At 38.9% G+C, this 21,882-nt stretch overlaps 2 protein-coding genes across 6 annotated transcripts in view; both read right to left on the bottom strand.

Annotated features, from left to right (window-relative positions):
- LOC110042014 (protein turtle homolog B-like) overlaps positions 1–16,573 on the bottom strand; it is a 30,660-nt gene extending 14,087 nt beyond the window's left edge. The window contains exons 1-4 of one of the 5 annotated variants that reach the window (XM_020747330.2): positions 16,378–16,573; positions 11,369–11,409; positions 7,019–7,083; positions 5,861–6,226 (exon numbers count right to left, since the gene is read on the bottom strand). In XM_020747330.2, the coding sequence (XP_020602989.2) occupies positions 5,861–6,226; positions 7,019–7,070 (418 nt within the window). In that variant the 5' untranslated portion in view covers positions 7,071–7,083; positions 11,369–11,409; positions 16,378–16,573. Of the gene's footprint in view, positions 1–857; positions 1,143–5,860; positions 6,227–7,018; positions 7,084–7,185; positions 7,291–11,368; positions 11,410–11,540; positions 11,640–13,980; positions 14,146–16,377 lie in introns of those variants that run through there. The other 4 variants (XM_020747331.2, XM_020747332.2, XM_089293954.1 and 1 more) reach the window with 4 other exon arrangements.
- Positions 16,574–18,284: 1,711 nt separating this feature from the next.
- Positions 18,285–21,144, bottom strand: LOC110041985 (uncharacterized). The gene is made up of 2 exons (XM_020747306.2): positions 20,868–21,144; positions 18,285–20,427 (listed from the first exon to the last, which is right to left on the bottom strand). Exons 1-2 carry the CDS (start codon positions 20,961–20,963, stop codon positions 19,774–19,776), a joined length of 750 nt encoding a protein of 249 aa, XP_020602965.2. The 5' UTR covers positions 20,964–21,144; the 3' UTR covers positions 18,285–19,773.
- Between the last annotated feature and the right edge of the window lie 738 nt (positions 21,145–21,882).

Here is a 21,882-nt window from a genome sequence, read left to right as displayed (position 1 = left end):
AAAGATTAAAGCTACGAAAAAAAAATGCGACCCAGCGATTAAACCAAATAAAACATTTGCAACTTGCACAAAAAATAAACCATAATCCAAGATAGAAGCAAACAAATAGAGACGAAAGGAAAAATAAAAATTGCCGGTAGCTAAGCGTAGCGGACAGCTTACTAGCAGCTCAGCTCTTGATATGCGACTGTACCAGAACAAAATGTCAACGCCGCGGGGACACTAGGACACTTACAGTCTGGAAAAACTCTAAACTCAAAGTACATGTACCCGTATGTCTTCACGTTGTTATGACGTTTAAAGGAGTTACGTCACGGTTCGCGCATCTTGAAAAGTTTAGCCTGAATGTTTCATGTTCGTCGTTTGTAATTCGTGTTAATCTTCTCTATTCTTAACCATCCAGTCCTTGTCCCTTTATGGTTTACTACTATCTTTTTGGTGTTTTTCTATCTTAGCAAACTACTATTTTTAGGTTTCCTTCAATTTAAAGGTAATTTTGTACGTGGCCAAAACTACTGAAAATGCCGTGACTGAGTTCCTTTAAGATTCCCAGAATTGCGGGGAAACTTATCGTGAAGGTAATATTTACTCTTCATTCTAAAGATAACTGTCGCGCTTTTAACTAAATGCTGAGAATACTTAACCCTTTTTGGAAAGAAACATATCAGGGTTTAGCGCCGTATATCTCTGAATTCTGTACATTGTACGTTAAGTTTGTATTGACAGTTTGCGCTCACCAAGCCGAATAAAAAGAGCTGAAAACACAAAACAAAAACGTCTAAGGTCGCGTAGACGAGAACGTGGCTTTTCCGCAGTGCTGTGGTGAATTTTTTATGCGACAAGAAATCATTTCTTACGCTTAATGGTAACTTCAAACACGTGATGAAGTTGCCCAACAGAATTAACCGAGGAGCACCGGTATCGACCACTGTCATCAGGTTCAACGGATGGTATTGTAAGTCGACTTCCGGGCGACACAGAAGCGGCAAATGGTAAAGGTGCCCCGTGTTTACACCACTCCACTTCCGGTTCCGGTGTACCCCCAACCAAGCAGAGTAGAGACAAAGAATCGCTTTCGTTAGCAGTTATTTTGTCCAGCGGTTTCTTTAGGAAGAAGGGAGGAACCGGAGCTGGCAAAAGGGCTGATAGAGCGAGAAAAAGAGAGAAAGCCGAAATGTTAACAGTTTATATCAATGTAATGGGTTAAGTCAGCAGAGCATGAATGGTATAAAGAGAGTCAATCCCTCTTTAGGCCTGATTCCTTAAATTATCCCTTTTCAGATATCTTTAGATCACTTCAGGTTTCGGAAATCACAACTGAGAAGGTCAAGAAAACGCCAGTCCTATGACGCGGGTTTTGCTCATGCAGACAGCGGAAGCCGCCTCCGCTGGCGTGGATGTTTTCGTGTTATAAAAGTATTTTCATTCTCCACGAAAACATTGACCTAACGCGCGTGAGAACATTACGCGCGGAAGAGCTGGCAACCATGCCTAAAAAGGGATTACCTTGGGAATAACGCCTAAATAGGGGATTAATTGACTCTCTTATCCTTTATCATGCTCTCTTGATTAAGTTAAGTTTTAAAAGTTGAAAGAGGTTAGTTTAAGATTGAGCGAGGAAAGTAAGATGGCTGAAGTTAAGAAAATAACGTCCGACGGGATTTAATATCAGAGAATCTCAAAATTATGAAAGTGACGCAAAAATTAAGTTGAGGAACACGACGAGAGAAAAATAAACAAAGTGAATTTAAAAAGTTGTCACTGTCCCTGAAACCTAAACAGATCTAGAATGTATGCATAAAAAAACGTAAAACAAACATGTAAATTAAAAATATTGCTGGTGCGACCTATTTTACGATTAATGCATTCCATAACATTACACCACTAATTTACCACATAATTCACTACATAACCTTGACCCGTTTACAGTTAAATTTTAATTCCCTTCCCCGCTTCTCCTTGGACTTACTTTGTTCATTATACCCTCACACCTAAGTCTTACGGACCTCACGATTTTCTGATAAATCCCAAAGATTTGAACCACATCGTTTGTTATTACATCCCATTCAAGCTACAGACATAGTCATAGTTTGTTTATCAGGAGAAACCAGTGCAAATCAAAATCAAAATGCCCGATGATAAGTTCCGTTCAGAATTCCTCAATTTACCGAGAGAACCTGGGACGAATTCGACCTAATCGGAATTCCAAGTTGGCGGTGAAGAATTGCAAATGGTAAACACACTTTTCCACTCGGATATTTCCTTTAGAAATTTTGGAGTACCTTTTAAGACGTTCCGTTTATTTTGAAACTCTTTCCGTCGGTCGAGCCAAAATTGCCCTACCATTTACATTCTGACCGAAATCAGGAATTTTCGGGTAAATGGTAAACAACCATAGCCACAAATAAAACAACAAACCATAAACCAATTTAAGTTCAACGTGAGCACCTGTCACCTCGTGATAAGCGCACGAAAACGTGCTCCGTTTGCTACGCGCGGGAAAGCCTCTAAGTCGCGATGGGACGTGGTCGGAGGCAACAAGATCGCGGTTCTGATTGATTAGCACTTATTGCAAGAGATTTTCAAACCAATCAAAAAATTTCAAAAAGCACAGAAACAGAGTTGAAAAGGAGTGGGCAATCATTAATATACGCCCATTGCTAGAGAGAGAAATACCGAATAAATAAAATCGGGTCAAATGACCAGTTTTTCTCGCCACGCACGTTTCACGAGTTAGTAATACTGAAACGGTAAACTTCCAGGATCCAAAATGGTATTTGCTTTTTCGCTTTAACCTAATTGATGAGCTACACGGCGAGTTTACTAACTTGGCACGGATATTGTTTGCTTAGTGCAGAAAAATTTCATAAAACACAATGAGATACACGTACTGTCCCGGAGAAAATGACAAGACGGTATTAAATTTCAAATTTTTAACAAAGGAGATCTTTAAAATAGAGCTCTTGGCAATTGCCGGGTTGATCTACAAAGCGCAGACATCGTGACCGAGAAACTACGACCGCCATTTGCTTTCGTTGTTGACTTTCTCCCGCAACGTTGTCCGTATTGGATGTTGGTATATTTGTTCCTGATTTAGGATTTACTAGCTTAGATTAGGACATCTTGTATTCGATACGATTTTCCCTTGAGTTAAGCCTGTATGGCGGAAAACAACGGAGCAGAAAGCTGGAATGTTTCCTTGCGTGTTCATATATTGACAAAATTATTTTCAAACCTGTCACTGCTCTCAAAACACTTGCTTTTCAAAGGGCGGGTCAACAGACCTCCCTGGAACATTATTGTTCAATTATTCAAAATTTGTTCTTCGAAGCTGACAGGTTTTCGGGTCTTTGATCATACAAGCACGTTTTGTTGTCATGGCAATTTCAAGGGGGTTTACATTTGACGAAAGAAATGTCGTTGGTTTGCTTTTTTGTTTGGACAAACAAAAACGTTATTACATCTTGAAACTTAAATTTCCAATTTCCTGGGTATAAGATAGTTCTTTCGTTTGTGAAATCCAGCCATATACCCCTTGCAAGTGTATCGTGGTAACTTCTTGAGATTTGGAAAAGACGAGAAAAGAGCATGTTTGTGAAGAGCTTTCTTCAATGAGCTGCGAAAGAAAGAAATGTTAATTGAAGTAAAATGAATTCCAAAAGCGCTACGTAACTCTGAATAAAGTGAAAAGAAAACATCGGATGCGACAAGCAAAGACTTACTGTCAAAATGTCAGGATTTTAAATCAACAACGAGTAAAAACCTTCTCAAACAAAGGATATTAAATTGCGCGTAATGTTTGCTTCCCAAAGAAAGTTTTGTTCAGCCCGAGGCGGTAAATTAGGAAGCGGGCTATTTCTTGTGGTTAAAAGACATTTTTTTCACAACAATAAAAGGCTTAACATAGAGTTTTTCGCCATGTTCGTTTCTTTGACTCAGCAATTGGATTTGCACCGAGTCGGCCCGAAGACAAACGGTATTTATTATACACAAATTGTACAGGTGAGAAAACGACGAAGGCAGTTGTTTGCTGTTCAATGTTGTTGCAACTTCTTTCAAATAGTTTCGATAAAACAACTGAAGCAAATTTTGAGTAATCATTAACTGCAGATTGGAGACCTTAAAAAAGAACAAACTCCACGTGGTAAGGATAGGGGAATGCAAAATCATTTATTAAGCCTTAATAACATGTAGATCGTTTCCTAAAAAGTTTCTCTGCAGGTAGCCGACCAAAACATTCCCTTAGTACTGTTCCGCATTGTTGTTGAACACAAAGAAAGTGTGAAACCATTACAAAAGACATTTCATAATGCTCTTTTTAAATTCAGGACATGAGAAACTTAAGATTAAAGTGAAAAATCTTGTCTGACGATTGTTTAGAACCATTAAAACACCTGCAGAACTACTGAAATACAAATTTGCTTTTCGAGCTTTCCGTCGTTGAATGCTTTCAGTGATATCGGCCTTATTGGCCTTGTCGGTCTAACATAGTAATTATGCCCTTTCAATGTAATGCACAAACGTTTTATATTCGGCTATGCATATTTCAATCAGGAGGGATTAGCACGGCGGCCCACAAAAGAGCAGAGATTAGAGTCTCAGATGGCACCGTCTAGCTGTACTTTTACTGATGGCGAAAATTTCACATCGTATTTTATAAGGCGCTGAAAATAAACCCTGATTTTTAAAGATAAAAGAAAGAAAGTTTAACTGTCGCATTTTGACTCGTCGAGCGTTCATATCAGTGCAGTTCAAAGATTAACATGCCATGAAGGTACAAAGACTTGGTATTGTACATAGTAGAGAGAGATTGCAAACGACTTGCGACCGTAAACATATAAATCGAAACAAATACGATAGAAATAAGTTTACAACTGCTCCAGTCCTAATGATACATTTAGGCCAAGGTTACGAAACAAGGCGACGATTTTGAATATCATTTCAGTCTCCTTCAAACAGATTAAACTCGTTGGGTAAAAAGTTTTGTTGACAAAAACTGGTAACTGGTATGTTTTGACGTCTCGATTGAACGATAACAAACATCTCATTTCAAAAATGTTGTTTTCTTTCAGAAGAAACTCATAAAAACTTGCTTTAAAACAAACCATTTTTTAAACCTCAGGAATTTAAACCGCGGTCAAACTTATTCCCCCTGGACGGTCTACAGTGCCCACAAAACACGTTTCAAAGACATCGATATCATTTGAATTTAACAAGAAAGAAGGTTAAGAGGTTTGAAAAATTTCAAATAGCTTCCCGAAGTTTAGTCTGACTATAATAAAGAAATAAAGCTAAATAAGGATCCTTTCCGAATTCGAGAAAGCCCCTCATTACATGTAATCAAGAAACCCTATTGAGTTCTGCCATGACGTTACAACCAAAAATAAGCACTGAACAATGGCGAATATAAGAAAGCATACAATAGATATAAACTTTCCAGATGTAAGCAGGCCCGTATTCTCAGCAGGGTTTTTTGACCATCCAAACATGTCACGCAGAACGCTTTCTGATGAAATTTTAGCGTGAATTTGATACACGAAGTCCACAAAGAACGCTTGTCTGCCGAGACATAAACGACGTTTTCTCAGGAGTAATTACGAGCTGTCAGGAAAGTGTTGGTGTCCAGAAATTTGTAAAAAAAAATCTGATTCGTAGGCGTTCTTAAACGATATATCATTAGCAAGTGGATCGCCTCTATGCAGCACCTGTTGTCAATCGATAAAAACAACGTTTTTTCCTGATAACTAACTTATTTTATACAAACGAACGTCCCATGCAAGGGTCATACAAGCCCGTCCCAAACCTGTCACATGCGTGCCACGGGTTTTTTACTGTTTCGGGTCAACACTTTTCAACTTACCTGTAACTTTTAAAACCACCCATCTCCCGTGCTTTAAGATCGTGCTTTCCGAACCGGTCTGCATCGTTCTACAACGATAAATTCCCGAATCGCTCTCCTTGGCTCCCGAAAGTAATATCGCGGAACTGTTTATCATATGCAAACGGCGAGAGTAGCGCGAGTCAATGTGTGGTTTGAAGTTCATGAACTTGATAAAAATCGCGCTTTTCGACCCGTTCTTTCGCCACTCGAAAAGATCGGACGGTTGGTTCGGGTCCACAGCATCACAAGGGATAATTGCGTCTGAACCAAGCTTTACGGCGATTTCTAACGGAGGACTTTTCCCCCCGCCTGGATCTGTATTCGACGAACTTCCTTGCGCTAAGCCTAGAGTAAGAAATGAAAATTAGATAGGTTAACCTTGAACATTTAAGTCTCTGAGTTTAGTTTTAGACGCGATCTTAAACGGCATATTCTCAACATTTGTTCTTGTCTTGACAAAAAATAATCGCTTTGATCTCTGCTTAAACTTATCGTGAAAAGCTCCGGCTTCTACATGTTGAAATACAGAAAACGTGCGCTATAATTACACAGCTGTGAAGTCTAGGTTGGTTGGTTACGCCAAAGTATAGTGGCCCAAGATCGAATCATGACGCTTTCTAACGCAGCAGGAATATGCGAAACAAAATGCTCAAATTATTTACCAGCGCTCTCAATACTTGTCAGAATTTCTCACGTGCTGTAGAAAACAGCGAAGACACCTCATGGAGGTTTACTACTCATATGTCGCGCGACGACAGAACTTGTTTAGATCTCGAGCGCGATAATATCCAGAACGTTACGCGTCTTCATTGAGAAATCTTACATCGATTTAAGTGCTCCGTGGATAGATCGCAATTCTCGCTGAATTTTGCTGGGTCCACGATTACACTCGCTGCGATCCTGCATAAAAATACGATGCGCACCAGAGATCTGCTCCAGAATGAAGAGCTCTCGAAGTTTAGAGGATCGTTCATTCGATTGAGGCGCAATATTACGGTAAAATCAGTAGTTTGTTGTGTTTAGGGATCGCTAACAGCATCATTGATGATATGAAAGGGTCGCTGATTTTAAGCCGAGATATTTTCAGCGACGTTTCGGCAAAAGTGTGATAATTAGGGGAAGCTTTTACAAACTTACCTCGTTGAAATGAAGAGAAAAAGCAACCGATCCACAGGAAACACCAAAACATGACGCTATCGAACCTATAAACGAAAAGGACATAGAAATCACGGATGTTAAAATGCGACGCTTCTCGTAAAATTTTCTCCCCTGTTCCTTGATTCCTTCAAGAACACTTTACGAACCTTTTACACATGTTTGTGAAAATAACACTACAGACAAAGCGGTCCCTAATCGGGCATACAAAACTGAAATGGACATCTATGACTCACTAAATTGACCAAAATGGAAATGGCTCAAGATAACAATTGACGGACACCAGGATCACTCGACAGCCAATCAAATTGCGAGACGACCTTTCAGTTGACAATGGCTTGACACCAAATGAAATCAAACAAGCGCGTGGTTTTCTCGGAGGTTCTACGTTTCGCGTGATCACTCGCGCGGTATATAAACACTCGAAAGGCGAAATCTTTTTTCGATACAGGTTTATAAACGGTTTCACGGCAAAAATAATAGAGCTGCAAAAGCGCAAATTTTCAAGCTGAAAAACCACCGGAAACCACACCGAGCGATCAAGTTCATTGTCAGAGGAACAATTACATTGAAATGACTCCGAATTTGTAATTAATCAATTGTAGCTGCATGGTTGATTGTAAAACAAAGAATACCGCGCGAGAGCGCATTTTCCATGAACCTTTTCGGTGGTAAACAATTTTTCCGATTAGTACGAGCGATTTCAATTTGGTTCGGACATAATAAAGGTTGCGTTCTTTGTAAATATTTGAAAACCGCAAATAGTTCCTCGCCCTGAACAGTCTGACGTCAAAGAAGATAAGTTTAGGTTCCCGCAGAACGGGGTCAAGTGAGGCGGATAGATTTTGTAGCGAATTCAACAATCCAAGATAGGATCGAGATAAAATTTCCGTTTTTAGCAGACGGCGAAATTCTCAAAATACTTGTTGTACTGCTAAGCAAAACAAACCTGACACTGAAGTTTGGAACGTCAGAACACATTTAGTTCCACCCCTTCAATTTTGACGCAAACATTGCGACGAAACCACAGTAAAAGAAACATACGATCCCCAGGCGGAGTCAAGTTAATTTCCAACCACCACCGGTGACCGCCCCTAGATCAAATCACATTAATTCCTGTGGCTTTTTATAATATAATTTGTTTTCGAATGTCTCGATATTGTATCAAGCTTGCGCTTCACTTCATGGCCGGAAACTGCTACAGTGCGCGTTTCTCCAAGCTAGTTCCCAGGATCTCTCTCGTTCGAGAGAGAGCGACAGACTCATTGCTATTTCTATTTCTGTTTCAAGTCGCTGAAAGGTAAAGGACGCGTGATGGTCGTTGACCAGCTTTCTCGGGCGATACCGAATGTAGAGGAGCGAAACGAGCAAAAATAGCAAATAAAACAAAAACAAAAAACACCTGACTATGAACGGTGCAAAACACCACACGATGATTAACATTAGTGACAACACTGCTTGGTTACGTGTGAACAGGATGCATGTCCATCGTCATGCCAACCGCACACGTGCGGTTGTGACCAATAGCGCTCATTTGATAATCGCTAGTACTCCGGTGTACTCGCTAGCAAGCTAACGTGTTTTTGCAGGATATGATAAAGACCCAGGTGTTTTAAAAGAATAGCGACAAAATACCAAATTAGGACTCATGTATGAATAAGCCAGTCGGTGTTATTTTAGCCACGTGCGAAGTTTATAAAAATTAAATTGGAGAAAACCTGAAAATAATAGTGTGCTAAGATAGAAAAACATCAAAGATATAATAATAAACCACGAAGGAACAAGGATGGTTAAGGATGGAGAAGTTTAAGGCGGATTACAAACGACGAACTTGAAAAATTTGCACTAAATTTTTCAAGATGCACAAACCGTGAGGTAGCTCCTCGGTCGTTGACCCACCAGCCTCTGACGAATGGCTAACACTCAAAACATCATCTTTACTAACTCGCTACGGTGCTCAATTTACCCTCTATCAACTTCGAGCAGTCATTAGTGGTAGGCTCGTGCTTCAAAGTTGATTAATAGCTAACAGTTTTCTCTGAACGAAACGTGAGGTTGGAAGGCATGGCCGAGATGACCCTGGGGACGAGTTTGACTAGTGTCATGATATTTCTAACTGTCCACAAAGCCATACAGACAATATTTTCAAGCACCCTTTATGGCCTCTATACAGCAAACACTTGAGTTAGGTGACTCTATGATATCCACGCTACTGTCTTGTTCCAAGTGAAAAGCGATCGGAAAATTTGTTGCCTATTTTTACGGACATTGAACCAGGAAAAACAAATGTTGACAAATTTTCTTAAGCCCGGCAAATCTCGAGGTCGTTTCGTTGTACAATGTCGATTTTTCCACGTGGAACGCTTTTTAAAATATTGTGCACATACTTCTTTTTCTTAATATCTTTGTGAAACATCTCTTCCGGAGATTCTTGCAATATTTCACAGACGAGGGAAAATACGGGACAAACTCAATATTTCGCGATGTGGCTGCACAATGCTAAACGTTTCCGAAACACAGCACTCGTTATAAAGAAACGTGATAAAACATCGGTAACTTAGACAGGAATACACATATGTAATCGTTTAAATGCGAGCTCAATTAGGATTTACACTACTAGTGATGTTTAAATATTCTCTCAAAATTGCCGAGTGCTTACGATTACTCATTTATTATATAGCTGAGAAAATTACGAATACGTCTGTGTTAATCATGATTTGCACTGTAGTATGAATTAAATTAACGATTAATTATCCTACCCTATGCCAATATTATAACAGAGTGATCTTTCTCTGTCTCACCGGATAGACTGAACGCTGGTTTTCGCTGGAGAGGTTGCCAGGCAATCTCAGGTGTTGCTTCGGTGCCCGTGAGCCTCCTTACAAGAGAATAGTTTTGCAGATTTTAGATTTCTCAGTTCTTATTTCTACCTTTTTGCAAGTCTCCAAAGGGTGTTCGAGGTGACTCACAAATTGTAGACGTGACGTGGTGATGTTTTACTTTCATATCAAATCAGTTTCTCTTTTATTTCGTTATTAGTCTTCTTGCACCGACTAAACATTCTGTATTTATAACACTCAATCCCACGGCACTTGAAACACCTTTCATTTCGTCTCCTACCGGAAACACAAAAGAATTCCAAAAAGCTGGTCGGAGATCTATTTTCAGAACGTGGAACGAAGAGCAACTAAAATCAAATTATATCAAACAGATAATTTAAAATATATATAGATGTCCCGAGGCATGAGTTTTTCTAACTTCCTATTTTATTTCGGAAATAGAACTCAATTTTTCAAGCTCTTTATTTGTTATGTTTCGAGAAAAAAAATGAACACTGTTTGACATTTTGTGTCAAATAAACGTTTCTAATCGGCAAACAGATCTTCAGTTTGCAAGACGAAGGAAAACTACCAGAATTATTCATATCTCAAATACTAAGATTATATTTTTGACTTACAAAAGCGATGTCTTTGAAGAGGCTTTCACCTCTGGTGCATCGATGGTTTTTTTAACACTGTAGAGCTTTTATTTGAGAAAAATTTAACCCTGTTATTCTAATTTGGGCAATAAAAGATTTAGAGTGCAAATAATTGTTTTAATCGTAACGACTTGTGGTTCAGTGGAAGAAAAACTAGTTTCGCCTTGTCGTCTCTAGTAAATAATTTACGTTTGGAGAACACCGAGACACTCTTACGTCAAGCTTTAAAGTATTTGCACGCTCTCTGAAAACTTTGGACCAAAAACCAAGCCTATGAAGACACGCTCTGAATTGGAAACCTGGTATCATTAATTCCCGGCACACCTATTGTTTCAAAAATTGACTAATTCTTTGTGAATGGCACAGCACGAGAACTGATCAAGTGTTTATATGATCTGCCTTCGTCCAAAGCTTTCTTCTTGAAACGGAAATTATTACAATAACCGTTTGCCAGTGAATTATGAACTGAAATCCGCTTAAGCATTTTATCGGATAAAACATCAGCCCAGTTCTGAAAGTTTATCACCGCGAGTTTCCTTTACTGGCATATCTTCGCCCGATTAATTAAGCCTCAAGGAAGCCCATAACCACTGAATTCCGTAATTCAGCTATTTTGAGCTTCAATATGGCGGTGTTTCTTTTCAAGATCAAAAATGCTCTGGCTGTTGTGTTTGTAAGCCAAGAATTATCCTTTGAACAAATCCTTTGATATACGAGGCAAAACTTTGGTGGGTTTTTAGGTACTGCATATACAGAACTAATATTTAACCTTTCTATAATAACAGAGCGGGATATTAATCAGACAGATCGCTGAAAAACGAAGAAAATGAAGTTTGAAAAACAGGAATTCTTACCTTAGTAACTAAACTGTGTGAAGGTCTTGACATTCACAACCCTGTTGAGATAAACAAAGATATAGACAAGGGTTTAGTGTAAACGGCAATGCATCTACTAAACTAAGATCAATATTCGAAAGCTTTTGACTAAAACCCGCCTGTGGATGATTTTGTTTTCAGTTTTACTTACCAGCCAAGCAATCAGTTAGCAGTGAAAATTCAAAGACTGAAGCAAAGGCAGCGCGACAGATGAAGCGAAAAAAAACCGAAAACCGTTCGATAAAAAAGAAAACCCGGCGTATAAGACATTAAAGCAGGAGCGGATAATATAGAAAAAGACGCACAGCGTGACGTGAATTTGTACAACTTGAGACAAAGCTCATTATCATGCCGAATAGAATTAGTCAGTGGAAGTATGAGAATATTGTGTGGATTTCAAGAGTTATTCATGCAAACCCATCAAAATCCACTTAAATGTTTGGTCAAGTAAGCGCTGTGTATTCACTCTGGTGCAAAATCAGTAAATGTTGAAATATATAGTTCAAAATGATTTGACTCCAATCTAAAACCGGCTTATGAATTTTTCATTGAGGAGCTATTTTTGTCTCAGAAAAGTCTCCTATTTATACTGCTACATACTTTGTGGCGTGTTTTTGACCTACGTTTGATGACGGCTGTTCAACAGGAGAAATGAAAAATCCATTAAACCTACATTTCGTTAGTTTATTGGGTCACTTTAATAACTTCAGAACTGATTTATTAGACACATCGAAAAAACGCACTGAAACCACCAAAAACCTGTTTGCAGGAGAACGAAAGACGAAAGTTGCTGCTAAAATGACGCTTTTGGTGAAGACCTTTATTTCTCGCAAAAAAATCAAAATCACTAAGACAATGGTGGAGAATGCACGAACCAATATTTTTAAAAATGGTTAGATTCGGTCATTAATTTTGTTTTTTTAGTATTTCGATAAAGCTAAAATTGTAATTAAATCACTAGTCTCAAAAGAGAAACATGTTTCAAAGCTAGCTAAGTGATATTCCAAGGTGTTAATGATTCGGTCTGGATGAAGAAAGCTGGATTTTAGAGATTAATTTTGACCAGTAATAGCTCAGCAATGAAATTTTGTAACTGAAATAATATGAGTTTAACAAGAACAGTGGTTTTCAGAACTGCCATCTTGATTTTCAATGTTGTCTGAATGAGAAAGCGTGGAAGTTTTGTCACCATTGAGAAATTTTCATTTTATGGCAATATTCATTAATTTGCCAGAATTGGGGTCCGCTAGTAGGAGCAACATTTTCCTTCAACTTGTCTCGTAACATTGTTGCATTGCAAGTTGAAACCCATTGTTGTGCATATTACTACATTTGTGACCAACTGGTCTCGCAGCAAAAAAAAGAAAAGTGTTGCAAGTTGAGGCAACATGTTGCGCAAAGAAGACTCGAGTTCTACTTTCTGCAACAAATTTCAGTTTTCCTGCTCGTATTACCGCTGAAGCTACAACTTGTCTCGCAACGAGTTGAATAAAACGTTTGTGATTGGCTGTCAGCGAAGCGGGGCTACGCGGCAAATAAAAAAAAAGCATGGCGGACTGTTAAGGCGAGCCTAATTCGAAGTAGAGAGTTATTTAATCGTGAAACCTGTGCGAATCAATATCCATTCTCCTTGCGTTGCTGACTCTAGAGAGAGCCATTAGCCAGGAAGAAAGTTGAAAGAATTTTTCTCGCATTACAATCATTATCATTAATACTAGAAACGTAGCCTGCGAGCAGGCTCACCTTTGAGTCACGCGCGTGAGTAGTGAAGAGCGAAGCGATCCGGCGGGAAGGAGTCTGGTGAAGAGGTACTTTCTCGTCTCGCGGCTTCGCCGCTCGATTTCGCGCTCGCGGCTACGCCTCGCGCGCTTGTGCTCCAACGTGAGCCTGCTCGTAGGCTACCAGAAACGTGATCATGCATTATTTACGGAGTGGATTACAGATTTAAATGAGAACTGCTAGTTCAAATTTCATACATCCTTTGTGTAGAAACTATCAGTCTTCGGCCATTTCAGCTTGAGTAAAAATAGAAAACAAAATGCGATCACAAACATGACAAAACAACGCATGCCTGTGACCGCAGTTTGTTTTCTATTTTTATCCTTTTGTGTGATCAACTCGTGTGCGCGACGATACGCGAGAGAGGATCCCACGCGAGAAATGGACTTAACGCGAGAGAGACCACCAGGTGAGCGTTGTCACTTTGGATTATAAAAAATATGGACAACCTTAATCAAATGACTATGAAAGAATCACGAAATGTTGAGCCGTTGGCGGTGTAGCTACCATGTTAGCACGTACTATAACACAAGCCTATACGTACTGTTAACTTAGGCAACGATGCAGTCTACTTGCTAGGAATAACATCTACGCCATCGGTGGTCATAGTCTTATCTTGAGAATTTTAATTCTGTCCAATAACAAACTGCTGGAGCGACTTGATTAACCCGAGCGTGTGCGATTAAAACATAACATAGCATATTTAGAACAACTGAATTGGATTTTCATGCAAAGTCAAAAAGCGTTCGTTGCGTAGCATCAAAACAACAGTCACATACTGAGCTTGGGCCGCCTGTGAGATACCTACTTACCATGCAGTAGTAACTTCATGGTGTGATATCAACCTACACTCTCGGAGTTATTTTCCACGAAAGTGATAAGAAAGCTATAGTGACCCAGATCAGTTACAGCTAACCTCCAAGGACTGAGTCGCACACGCTTTACAATGCAAGGCTGTGCAAGGATGTGTACAGTTTTAATCACTAGGCAGTATTTGGCCGGGGGATGTATGTGCTTTGTTCCCACAATATTAAAATCACAACAATTAGACACAGAAAAGGGGCAGTAACAGGTCAAGCGTGGTCCGTTCACATGACAACCCTTTTTCTTAATTTGATATAAAAGGTCTTTGATAAGACTACGTGGAGACATCTTTCATAAGTGGAATGCGAGTGTAATTATGCTGATAACAGAGAAAACGCATTCCAAAACCAAAGAACCCATTCAAGTGTATTCAAGGCTTGTGACATTGAAGGCCTGGGAACTAGGAAACGTTCACCAACTGAACTCAACTGAACTGATTTTGTTTTCAGGTTATAAAAGAGCCCTATTAACAACCAGTGCACAAGTTGTAAGGACACACAAACACGCAAATATGCATCGTGATCGATTACAATGTTGTTCAGGCACGTTCTGTGCGTTTTCCTATTCTTTTGCGAGACCCACTTGAAACAAAGAGACCATTGTCTTATTGCCTCCTGTTGAAACCATGTTGAAACAAAGAGTTCTTTGACTATGGAAAGAACTTGTTTAACCGGAAACAACTTATTTGTCTTTAACCAACGGACCATAGAGAAGTGTATTTTATAAATCGGTTTTAATTAAAAACGCTCACGATCAACTGCATTTGAGAATTAAATTCGAACAAATGTTACGACGAACCAGTTAGATGAGTCGGGGATTGTAACAGTTTGCTTAATTCTTATACAAAACTTCACCTCGTCTAGAACTGGCCAAAACGAAGGACTGAGAAGTTCAAGTTGAATAGCCTCATCACGCCAAGAGGGTCACATTTTGTCAGCAACTCGAAGAGCAGAAATATTTTGTATTGCTGCAAGTTGAATAGCATTGTTCCTCAAATTTACCACCCGTGTTGCAATTTGCACATGTTGCATTGTACTGGCCCAGGGGAAACAAAACGCATAACAAACAAGGCAGTTTTAAAGCAATTTACCGCAAAGCAACATTGTTACACGGAAACTAGTTAAGTACCGTTGAAAAATGTTGCCGGCCGCATTGTTTTGTCTTAGTTGTGCTGTTTCAAAAACATGCAATCATAAAAAGGTTTTAAATGTTTAAGGAAAAGCTGCTCCGAGGAAAAGCAACGCAGTTTTAACATATGAACCTTGCGCAGATAGGAATACACTATTTAATTCGTTCTAGAAAGTAACATTTTCAAATTTACTTAGCGGACGTGAAAAGGAATGGCTTTTTAAGATATTTAGGCTTAATTGTTTTTGTTCCTCGGAGCCTTTGTAGCATGAATAACATCTTTCTATTGGTCTTATTTATCCCTCTTCATTTAAACTTATTTTTGTTAATTCCCTAAGGCGACATAAATCAGACAAGATCAAAGCGACAAAGGAAACTGAGCAAAGATTGACTGAAAGCGATAATTTTTGTCCACATTATCTCGTCAGTGTGAGTTTTCAATTCTTTCGTTGGTTTATACAATAGATATAATTTAAGAAAATGTCAAACTGACAGACTGTATGTATATGAAGAGCATATCTTGATTTAATCACTTAGGTATTTTTTTTGGGGTCAAAACAGCATAAGTGAATGTATTAATCTATATTTCAGTTGTAACGCTTGAAAAAAATAAGAGTAAAAGTTTAGCAGGCTTTCACGCTGACATGGGAAAACTAGCAGTAGAATCAGTTCCCCTAGACAAGGATTTCAGTGTACGTAAATGGTTTTGTTGATTATTCTGCCTTTGCTTTCAACAAGAAAAGTGCAATAATACGAGGCTGGTGGCAAAAAGGATGTGTTATGCTATATGCTAATAAACCCGTGGCCCTGTTAAAAAAAAAAACATCCTGACCTTTACGGAAAATTTAAACGTATTTCTCTGATCATGAAGATCAATGTTTTTCTTTCCAAAGAGTGGAAAAACAAAAGCTGAAACAAATTTTCAAGAACCGCATCGATCGAAGAAGGTAATAAATTCAAGTGATCGCTCGATAAAGTGTTATTCAAGGCGTAATTTAAATTTCAGGTGGCATAAATTTCATGTCGAGAGCGTCTTGATCGGCCGAAATTGCATTCAAAATCGCAGTGTGAATTTTTGAGCTGAAATAATTAACTTGCAACATGCCGAAAATATCAAAAAGAGCAAACATTTGCTTCAAAGGGACTGGAGATGGACTTGCCACGATCTGAACGTACATTAAAAATTGAACAACAGTGACTAAATCGGTATCACTTACCTTCCACATTTGCAAGGCTTTTACGGGTTACTTTTTTTGACAAAGTAACACATCTAACTTTCCCTTCCACTTGGAAACTTGATGGGGTGTATGAATGCTATATTTGAACGTTTTTCAGCTAAAAAGCTAGAGCATTTAACAGTTTAATTTCGGCGGAAATGACTATTCTTTTTATGCGGTGTCTGTGAATAAAGGAGTGTCACAGCCGACCAATTGCTGTCCCTCATGTGACGCTGGTGAGGTCATACTTAATTCAGGAAAAGAGCATAAAATCGGCTGTGCTGTCATTCAACACGTTTTTTGAAATTGAATTTGAAAAACATATCAGAGGTATTTTTAACACGATTTTTAGTCCAGGAACACACTCTAGCAACTAATAGATTTTATTTTACTACGTAACATGATCGTTGCTCGTGTAGTTATGGTGTTTATATTGTAAGAATCGCATGACTTTTATCAGTATTTATTATTAAGTGCTGGTCAGGTGAAAAACAGATATTATTTCAAATTTCTCTCATATTTAAAATCCAGTTAACCGCAAAGAACGTCTTTTATTGCAGATATTTTTCCCGTCAGTCATGTTGTTAACCAAGGTATCCCGAGTGTCAATTCCACGCGTATGGAAAAAAGCCTCCACAAATGATCTTTATAGACAGGAATTTCAACTAGTACCTTGAGTCCTTCATCGAGAAAATTTATTCCCTTTGTCTGCCAAATTTTTCGTCGACATCTGTTGTAACTTTCTTTTGGTGAATTCCAAATATTTTTTTGCAGCAATTTTATTTAGACAAAACAGGTTACATACTTCCACTAAACGCTTTTGACTGACTGTAGTTTGGCTTTCTAGAAAAATTCATTACCTCAGAGGGAATTCCACGTTGCACTTCACGCGAAAAACCGATAACGCGCGAATCGCGAAGCGATGAATGTTATATCGGTTTTTAAAGTGAAATTTAACGTGGAATTCCCTCGTCAGGTAATGAATTCTCCTTGAATCGCATAGCCTTCTTTTTGAGTGAAAGAAAACCCCGTTTCAAGTACGTCTGTGTGAATGTTGCAATATTCAACGCGCCTCGCTTTCATAAGTCGCAATTCCAGATGAATACCTCACCTAGGCAACCAATCAGGGTGCGAGAATTCTCTGAGCTATGCGATTCTCAGGAATATTTCAGCTGGTTTTCTAACTTGTGAGTCAATTGACAAAGAGAGATGGAACTGCATGACTGTTGGGCAATTTGCTGGCACCTTGCTACTCGAACGTTTTCCAAAGGGCTAACTTGGCTTGTAATTGGCTGGGAAATGGGAAAAGCATCATAAAGACTTCATGTTAAACAAATGATAAGGTACAAGTGAATATACGAAAGATCATATATTTGAAATGCGGGGAAAGATATGAAGACATGATTGATCATCGCAGTTATACACACAACTTAAGCAGCTGTGAAATTAAGCCTGAAAAAAATTCACAACGTGATCAGCTCCCAGTTGGCTTGTTAGCTCAGTTGGTAGAGCACTGCACTGGTATTGCAGAAGTCATCGGTTCGAATCCCATTCAGGCCTGAATTTTTTCCAGGCTTTAATTTCACAGCTGCTTTAAGTTGTGTGTGTAACTGCGATGATTAATCATATCTTCAAATGATGAAGTAATTTATTTATTTTCTAAATCAAAATAATAACCGCAATCATATGCAGTGGCGGATCCACACTTTGAGCTGAGGGGGGGGGGGGGGGGGGGGGGGCTGTTTTACTTGCCCTGCCAGCTTTTCTTCCTTCAGTCATTTCTTCTTTTGTAACCCAAAATAAGGGGGCGGGGCGGCTCCCCGGCCCCTCCCCTAGATCCGTCACTGATATGAACAACAGTTACTTCCATGTGTCACAGGGTTGAGTTGGTCATGACATGAGATGACTATCATTATCACCATTATTTTAATAAACAAAGCAATACATACCTCTAAGATTGGCATAGAGTTGTTCTAAACTTAAGTGCTAGACTGAAGGAATAGACGATAACAGAATAACAGAATTTTATGTAAAGAAAGTAAAATTCTTCAAATAGGAATCCATGGGAATTCCCATGCTACCAACATCAGCTGTTTTGAAATCATCATGTCAATCTGTGTAGTCACTAAATCAGAGTTCTTAGCTTTGTCTATCTGAAAAACTCAGGTAAGGACATCTTGAGCTCAATAACATTCAGAACACAGACAGGTTTTTCAAGTTCTATCATACTTTCTTGAGTGAGTCTATTAAACAATTAGATTATGAGCGCTCGAGATTTCTATCGAGTGATAGTTGAGAGGGCACAGCGCGAGTCAACTATCATGCATAGAAATTAAGGGCGAATAATCTAATTGTTTTAGTATACATCTACTATTCATTCAAAAATTTAATCTAAAGCCTCTTCAAAGACACTTTGAAAACACAAAGAACCGGCCTCTAGCGCATGCTGCTACGCTACTCGCTATCTACAAAACAATTAGATTATGAGCTTGAGATTACTATCGCGTGATAGTTGACGAGGGCGCAACACGAGTCAACTATCATGCATAGAAATCAAGGACGGATAATCTAATTGCTTTAGTATACGTCTACTATTCATTCAAAAATTTAATCTAAACCCTCTTCAAAGACACTTTGAAAACATAAAGAACCGGCCTCTAGCGTATGCTGCTACGCTACTCACTATCTACAAAACAATTAGATAATGAGCTTGAGATTTCTATCATGTGACAGTTGATGAGGGCGCAGTGTGAGTCAACTATCATGCATAGAAATCGAGAGCGAATAATCTAATTGTTTTAGTATAAATCTACTAGTAAAATATACAAGTCAGTGACAAAAAACGGTACTTTTATTGAGTAAATCTACTAATCGTTCAAAACTTTCATCTAAATCCTCTTCACAGACACTTTGAAAACACAAAGAATCTCTTGTGCCCCTTGGAAGAAATTCAAAGAAGTGGCCCCCAGTGCACGTTTCTACGCTACTCACTATCTATAACAGAATAGAACGTGAGTAGCGTGGCCAATCAGAGAACAGCATTCATGATAGAACGCTAGTAGATTTATACTAAAACAGAATAGTGAGTAGTGGAGCCAATTAGAGAACGTCATTTGTGATAGAATACTAGTAGATTTATACTAAAAGTCATTAGAAACATGGAGAAAATGTTTTCCATTTCTTTTACAAGAAAAATCACTGTTTATTTAGATTACCAAAGTGTACATTCTCTTTACCCATCCTTTCATTGTGTCAACAACTTAAGCTAGTTCTGTGTTTCTATCTGATTATCAAAGTATGGCTTTTAGTGCATGGTTTTTTACTGGGTGTTTTCTAAAATAAAATGTGTTTTTACGGCAAAACACTGAAATAGTATACAAGTCGATAAATTATAATTTAGATAAAATCTGTTCTGAAATCTCTTGTGCCCCTTGGAAGAAATTTAGAACTAAGTGAACGACCTGATTGATGTATGGGTCTTCCTTGGTAGTCTCGTCCTCTATTCTGTTGCCATGGTGACATCTGATCCCTTTGATCCCGAGAAAAGGGATGATGACTACTTGGGGAGTTATAGTCAATTTCATTTCTTGCAGGAGGAAATGGCAGTCGACTTGAGTTTGGATTTGACTGCCCATTCTGATACTCAAATCCTAACTGGCCCTGGAGTGAAGTATTGGAAACTCCATGGCTGTAATTTGATGGACTTGATTGTTCTCTATGATAATCAAACAATGGCCTATGCAGTGGTGAAATGTTGGAAATTCCACAGCCATAATTTGATTGATGTGGACTTGGAAAAAGGCTTGGCTGTCCATTCTGATTAACAAACAAAGGTGGCGAGGGGAAGCTAGATGGACTCTGATTTCCAGGAGAATTTGTAGTCTGTTGAGATTTTTTGACGGTTATTGCTCTTCCATATAATGTGATACCATTCATTAGACTAATGGTATAAGGTACAGAGACTTCATGCGAAAAACGGATAAAACCATAGCTTTTTTGTCTGCCTGTTTCTTTGTCCTTCGGAATGTGAACAGCTTCAAGAGGACCAGACTAAGGTTAAGAAAACAGAAAATAACTAAATAAATTACAATAGAACCTCCACTAACAGCGACCTTTCCACAATGTCCACCTCTTAACAATGGCCACTTTTTTTTTGTCCCAGCGGACGGTTTATATATTCAACCTTATTTTAACCTCTCTGCAAAGATCACCTCTCCACAATGGCAACAGTCACTAAAGCACGTCCCAACTGTCAAAATAACCTCTTGACAAGGGTCAGTTAATCAATGATCAATCAATTGAGGAACGTTGAAAACTATTGGGAAAGGTAATAAAACTTGATCCATACCACACGTCGTTGGTCTTTTTTTGTGTTTGATTTCTCTTTTATGGATATATTTTAATTGTTGTATGTATTTACATGCTACACTAAGCATTTTTAAAAGTTAAAACATGGTTTAAAAGCTTTCACAAGCTCAAGCTTTCTGTACCTGCAAGAACAGTTCCCAGAGTATTTCCTCTGTTACACGAGAGTCGAGGTTTCCAATAAAAAGGCAACGTTCATCACGTTCAATATAAGCAGCCATGGATGATATCACAGCGGAGATCTCTCAAACAAGGCAGGCATAACAAGGCAAAAGCTATACGTGCGAACACAAGCCAACATGGCTGCCGGAGGACAATATTACACAAACTCGTCTCCAGGAAAAACCGCGAGAAATCAACAGCCAAATACGTCATGTACGCCGCATTATAATGACTATCAGCCGTGAGGGGAAAAACTCAAACGTAAGCGGACTTTTGGTTTACGCAAAACTGAAAGAAATAAGGGCTTGACGGAAAGCGGGGAGAACTCCCATTTAAAAGAGCGGGGGCGCTCATCAAAAATTTTGAAAAGATCTTCTAAGAGGTACCAAGATCCTGTTTCTTGGGAGTGTCTTGAATTTTTTTTCACCTCTAAAAGAGGTACCAATTCTAAAACTACGCATCAACTGACACTTTCATAGCGATATATCAGTTGTTTGTTAAATATCTCCTGTCATATTTTTTCGGCTCAATACCCTAAAGGAACCGCGAAAGATAAATACCCTAACAGGTACCGAGACCGCTTTTTTAACCCTTAAAGGTACGACGAGTACCCTCCATCCTTCTTATATGGGGTATCAGCTATCAAGGGTATCAGCTGCCAACTTGGTCCATTTCCTGGACACACCCTGACAAATACGTGTTATTCCCCTCGTGTGGAGCATGAAACGTCCACCTGGGCTGTCTGCACTTAGTGAGGCACAACTGACCGGGGAGACAGCTGATGAAAATAAAGAACTTGACTCAGGGATGTTGCAATGATGTGACTCCAAATTCTCATAAAGGACATAAGGGAAGGGAGGAATATGTTCTGTAACAGTAGCCTGTTAGTGTTTGTATCACAGGCAGATGCAGCCTGAAAGAAAGCCTGTGACTCGCAAGTTTGTGTCAGGAATGCCATTGGCTACAAGAAATATTTCG

The sequence above is a fragment of the Orbicella faveolata genome, unplaced genomic scaffold (genome assembly GCF_042242905.1).
Source record: "Orbicella faveolata isolate gen_17 unplaced genomic scaffold, um_ofav_v1 contig_25, whole genome shotgun sequence".
Lineage (NCBI taxonomy): Eukaryota > Metazoa > Cnidaria > Anthozoa > Scleractinia > Merulinidae > Orbicella > Orbicella faveolata.
This window is presented reverse-complemented; position numbering and strand designations above follow the sequence as displayed.

What these genes read in the sequence shown, in the direction of transcription:
- LOC110041985 (XM_020747306.2), bottom strand. Translation starts at nt 20,963, where the DNA reads ATGGCTGCTTATATTGAACGTGATGAACGTTGCCTTTTTATTGGAAAC. An exon ending in TCTGGGAACTGTTCTTGCAG is followed by an intron (nt 20,428 to 20,867) that starts GTACAGAAAGCT and finishes TCTTAACCTTAG; the next exon opens with TCTGGTCCTCTTGAAGCTGT.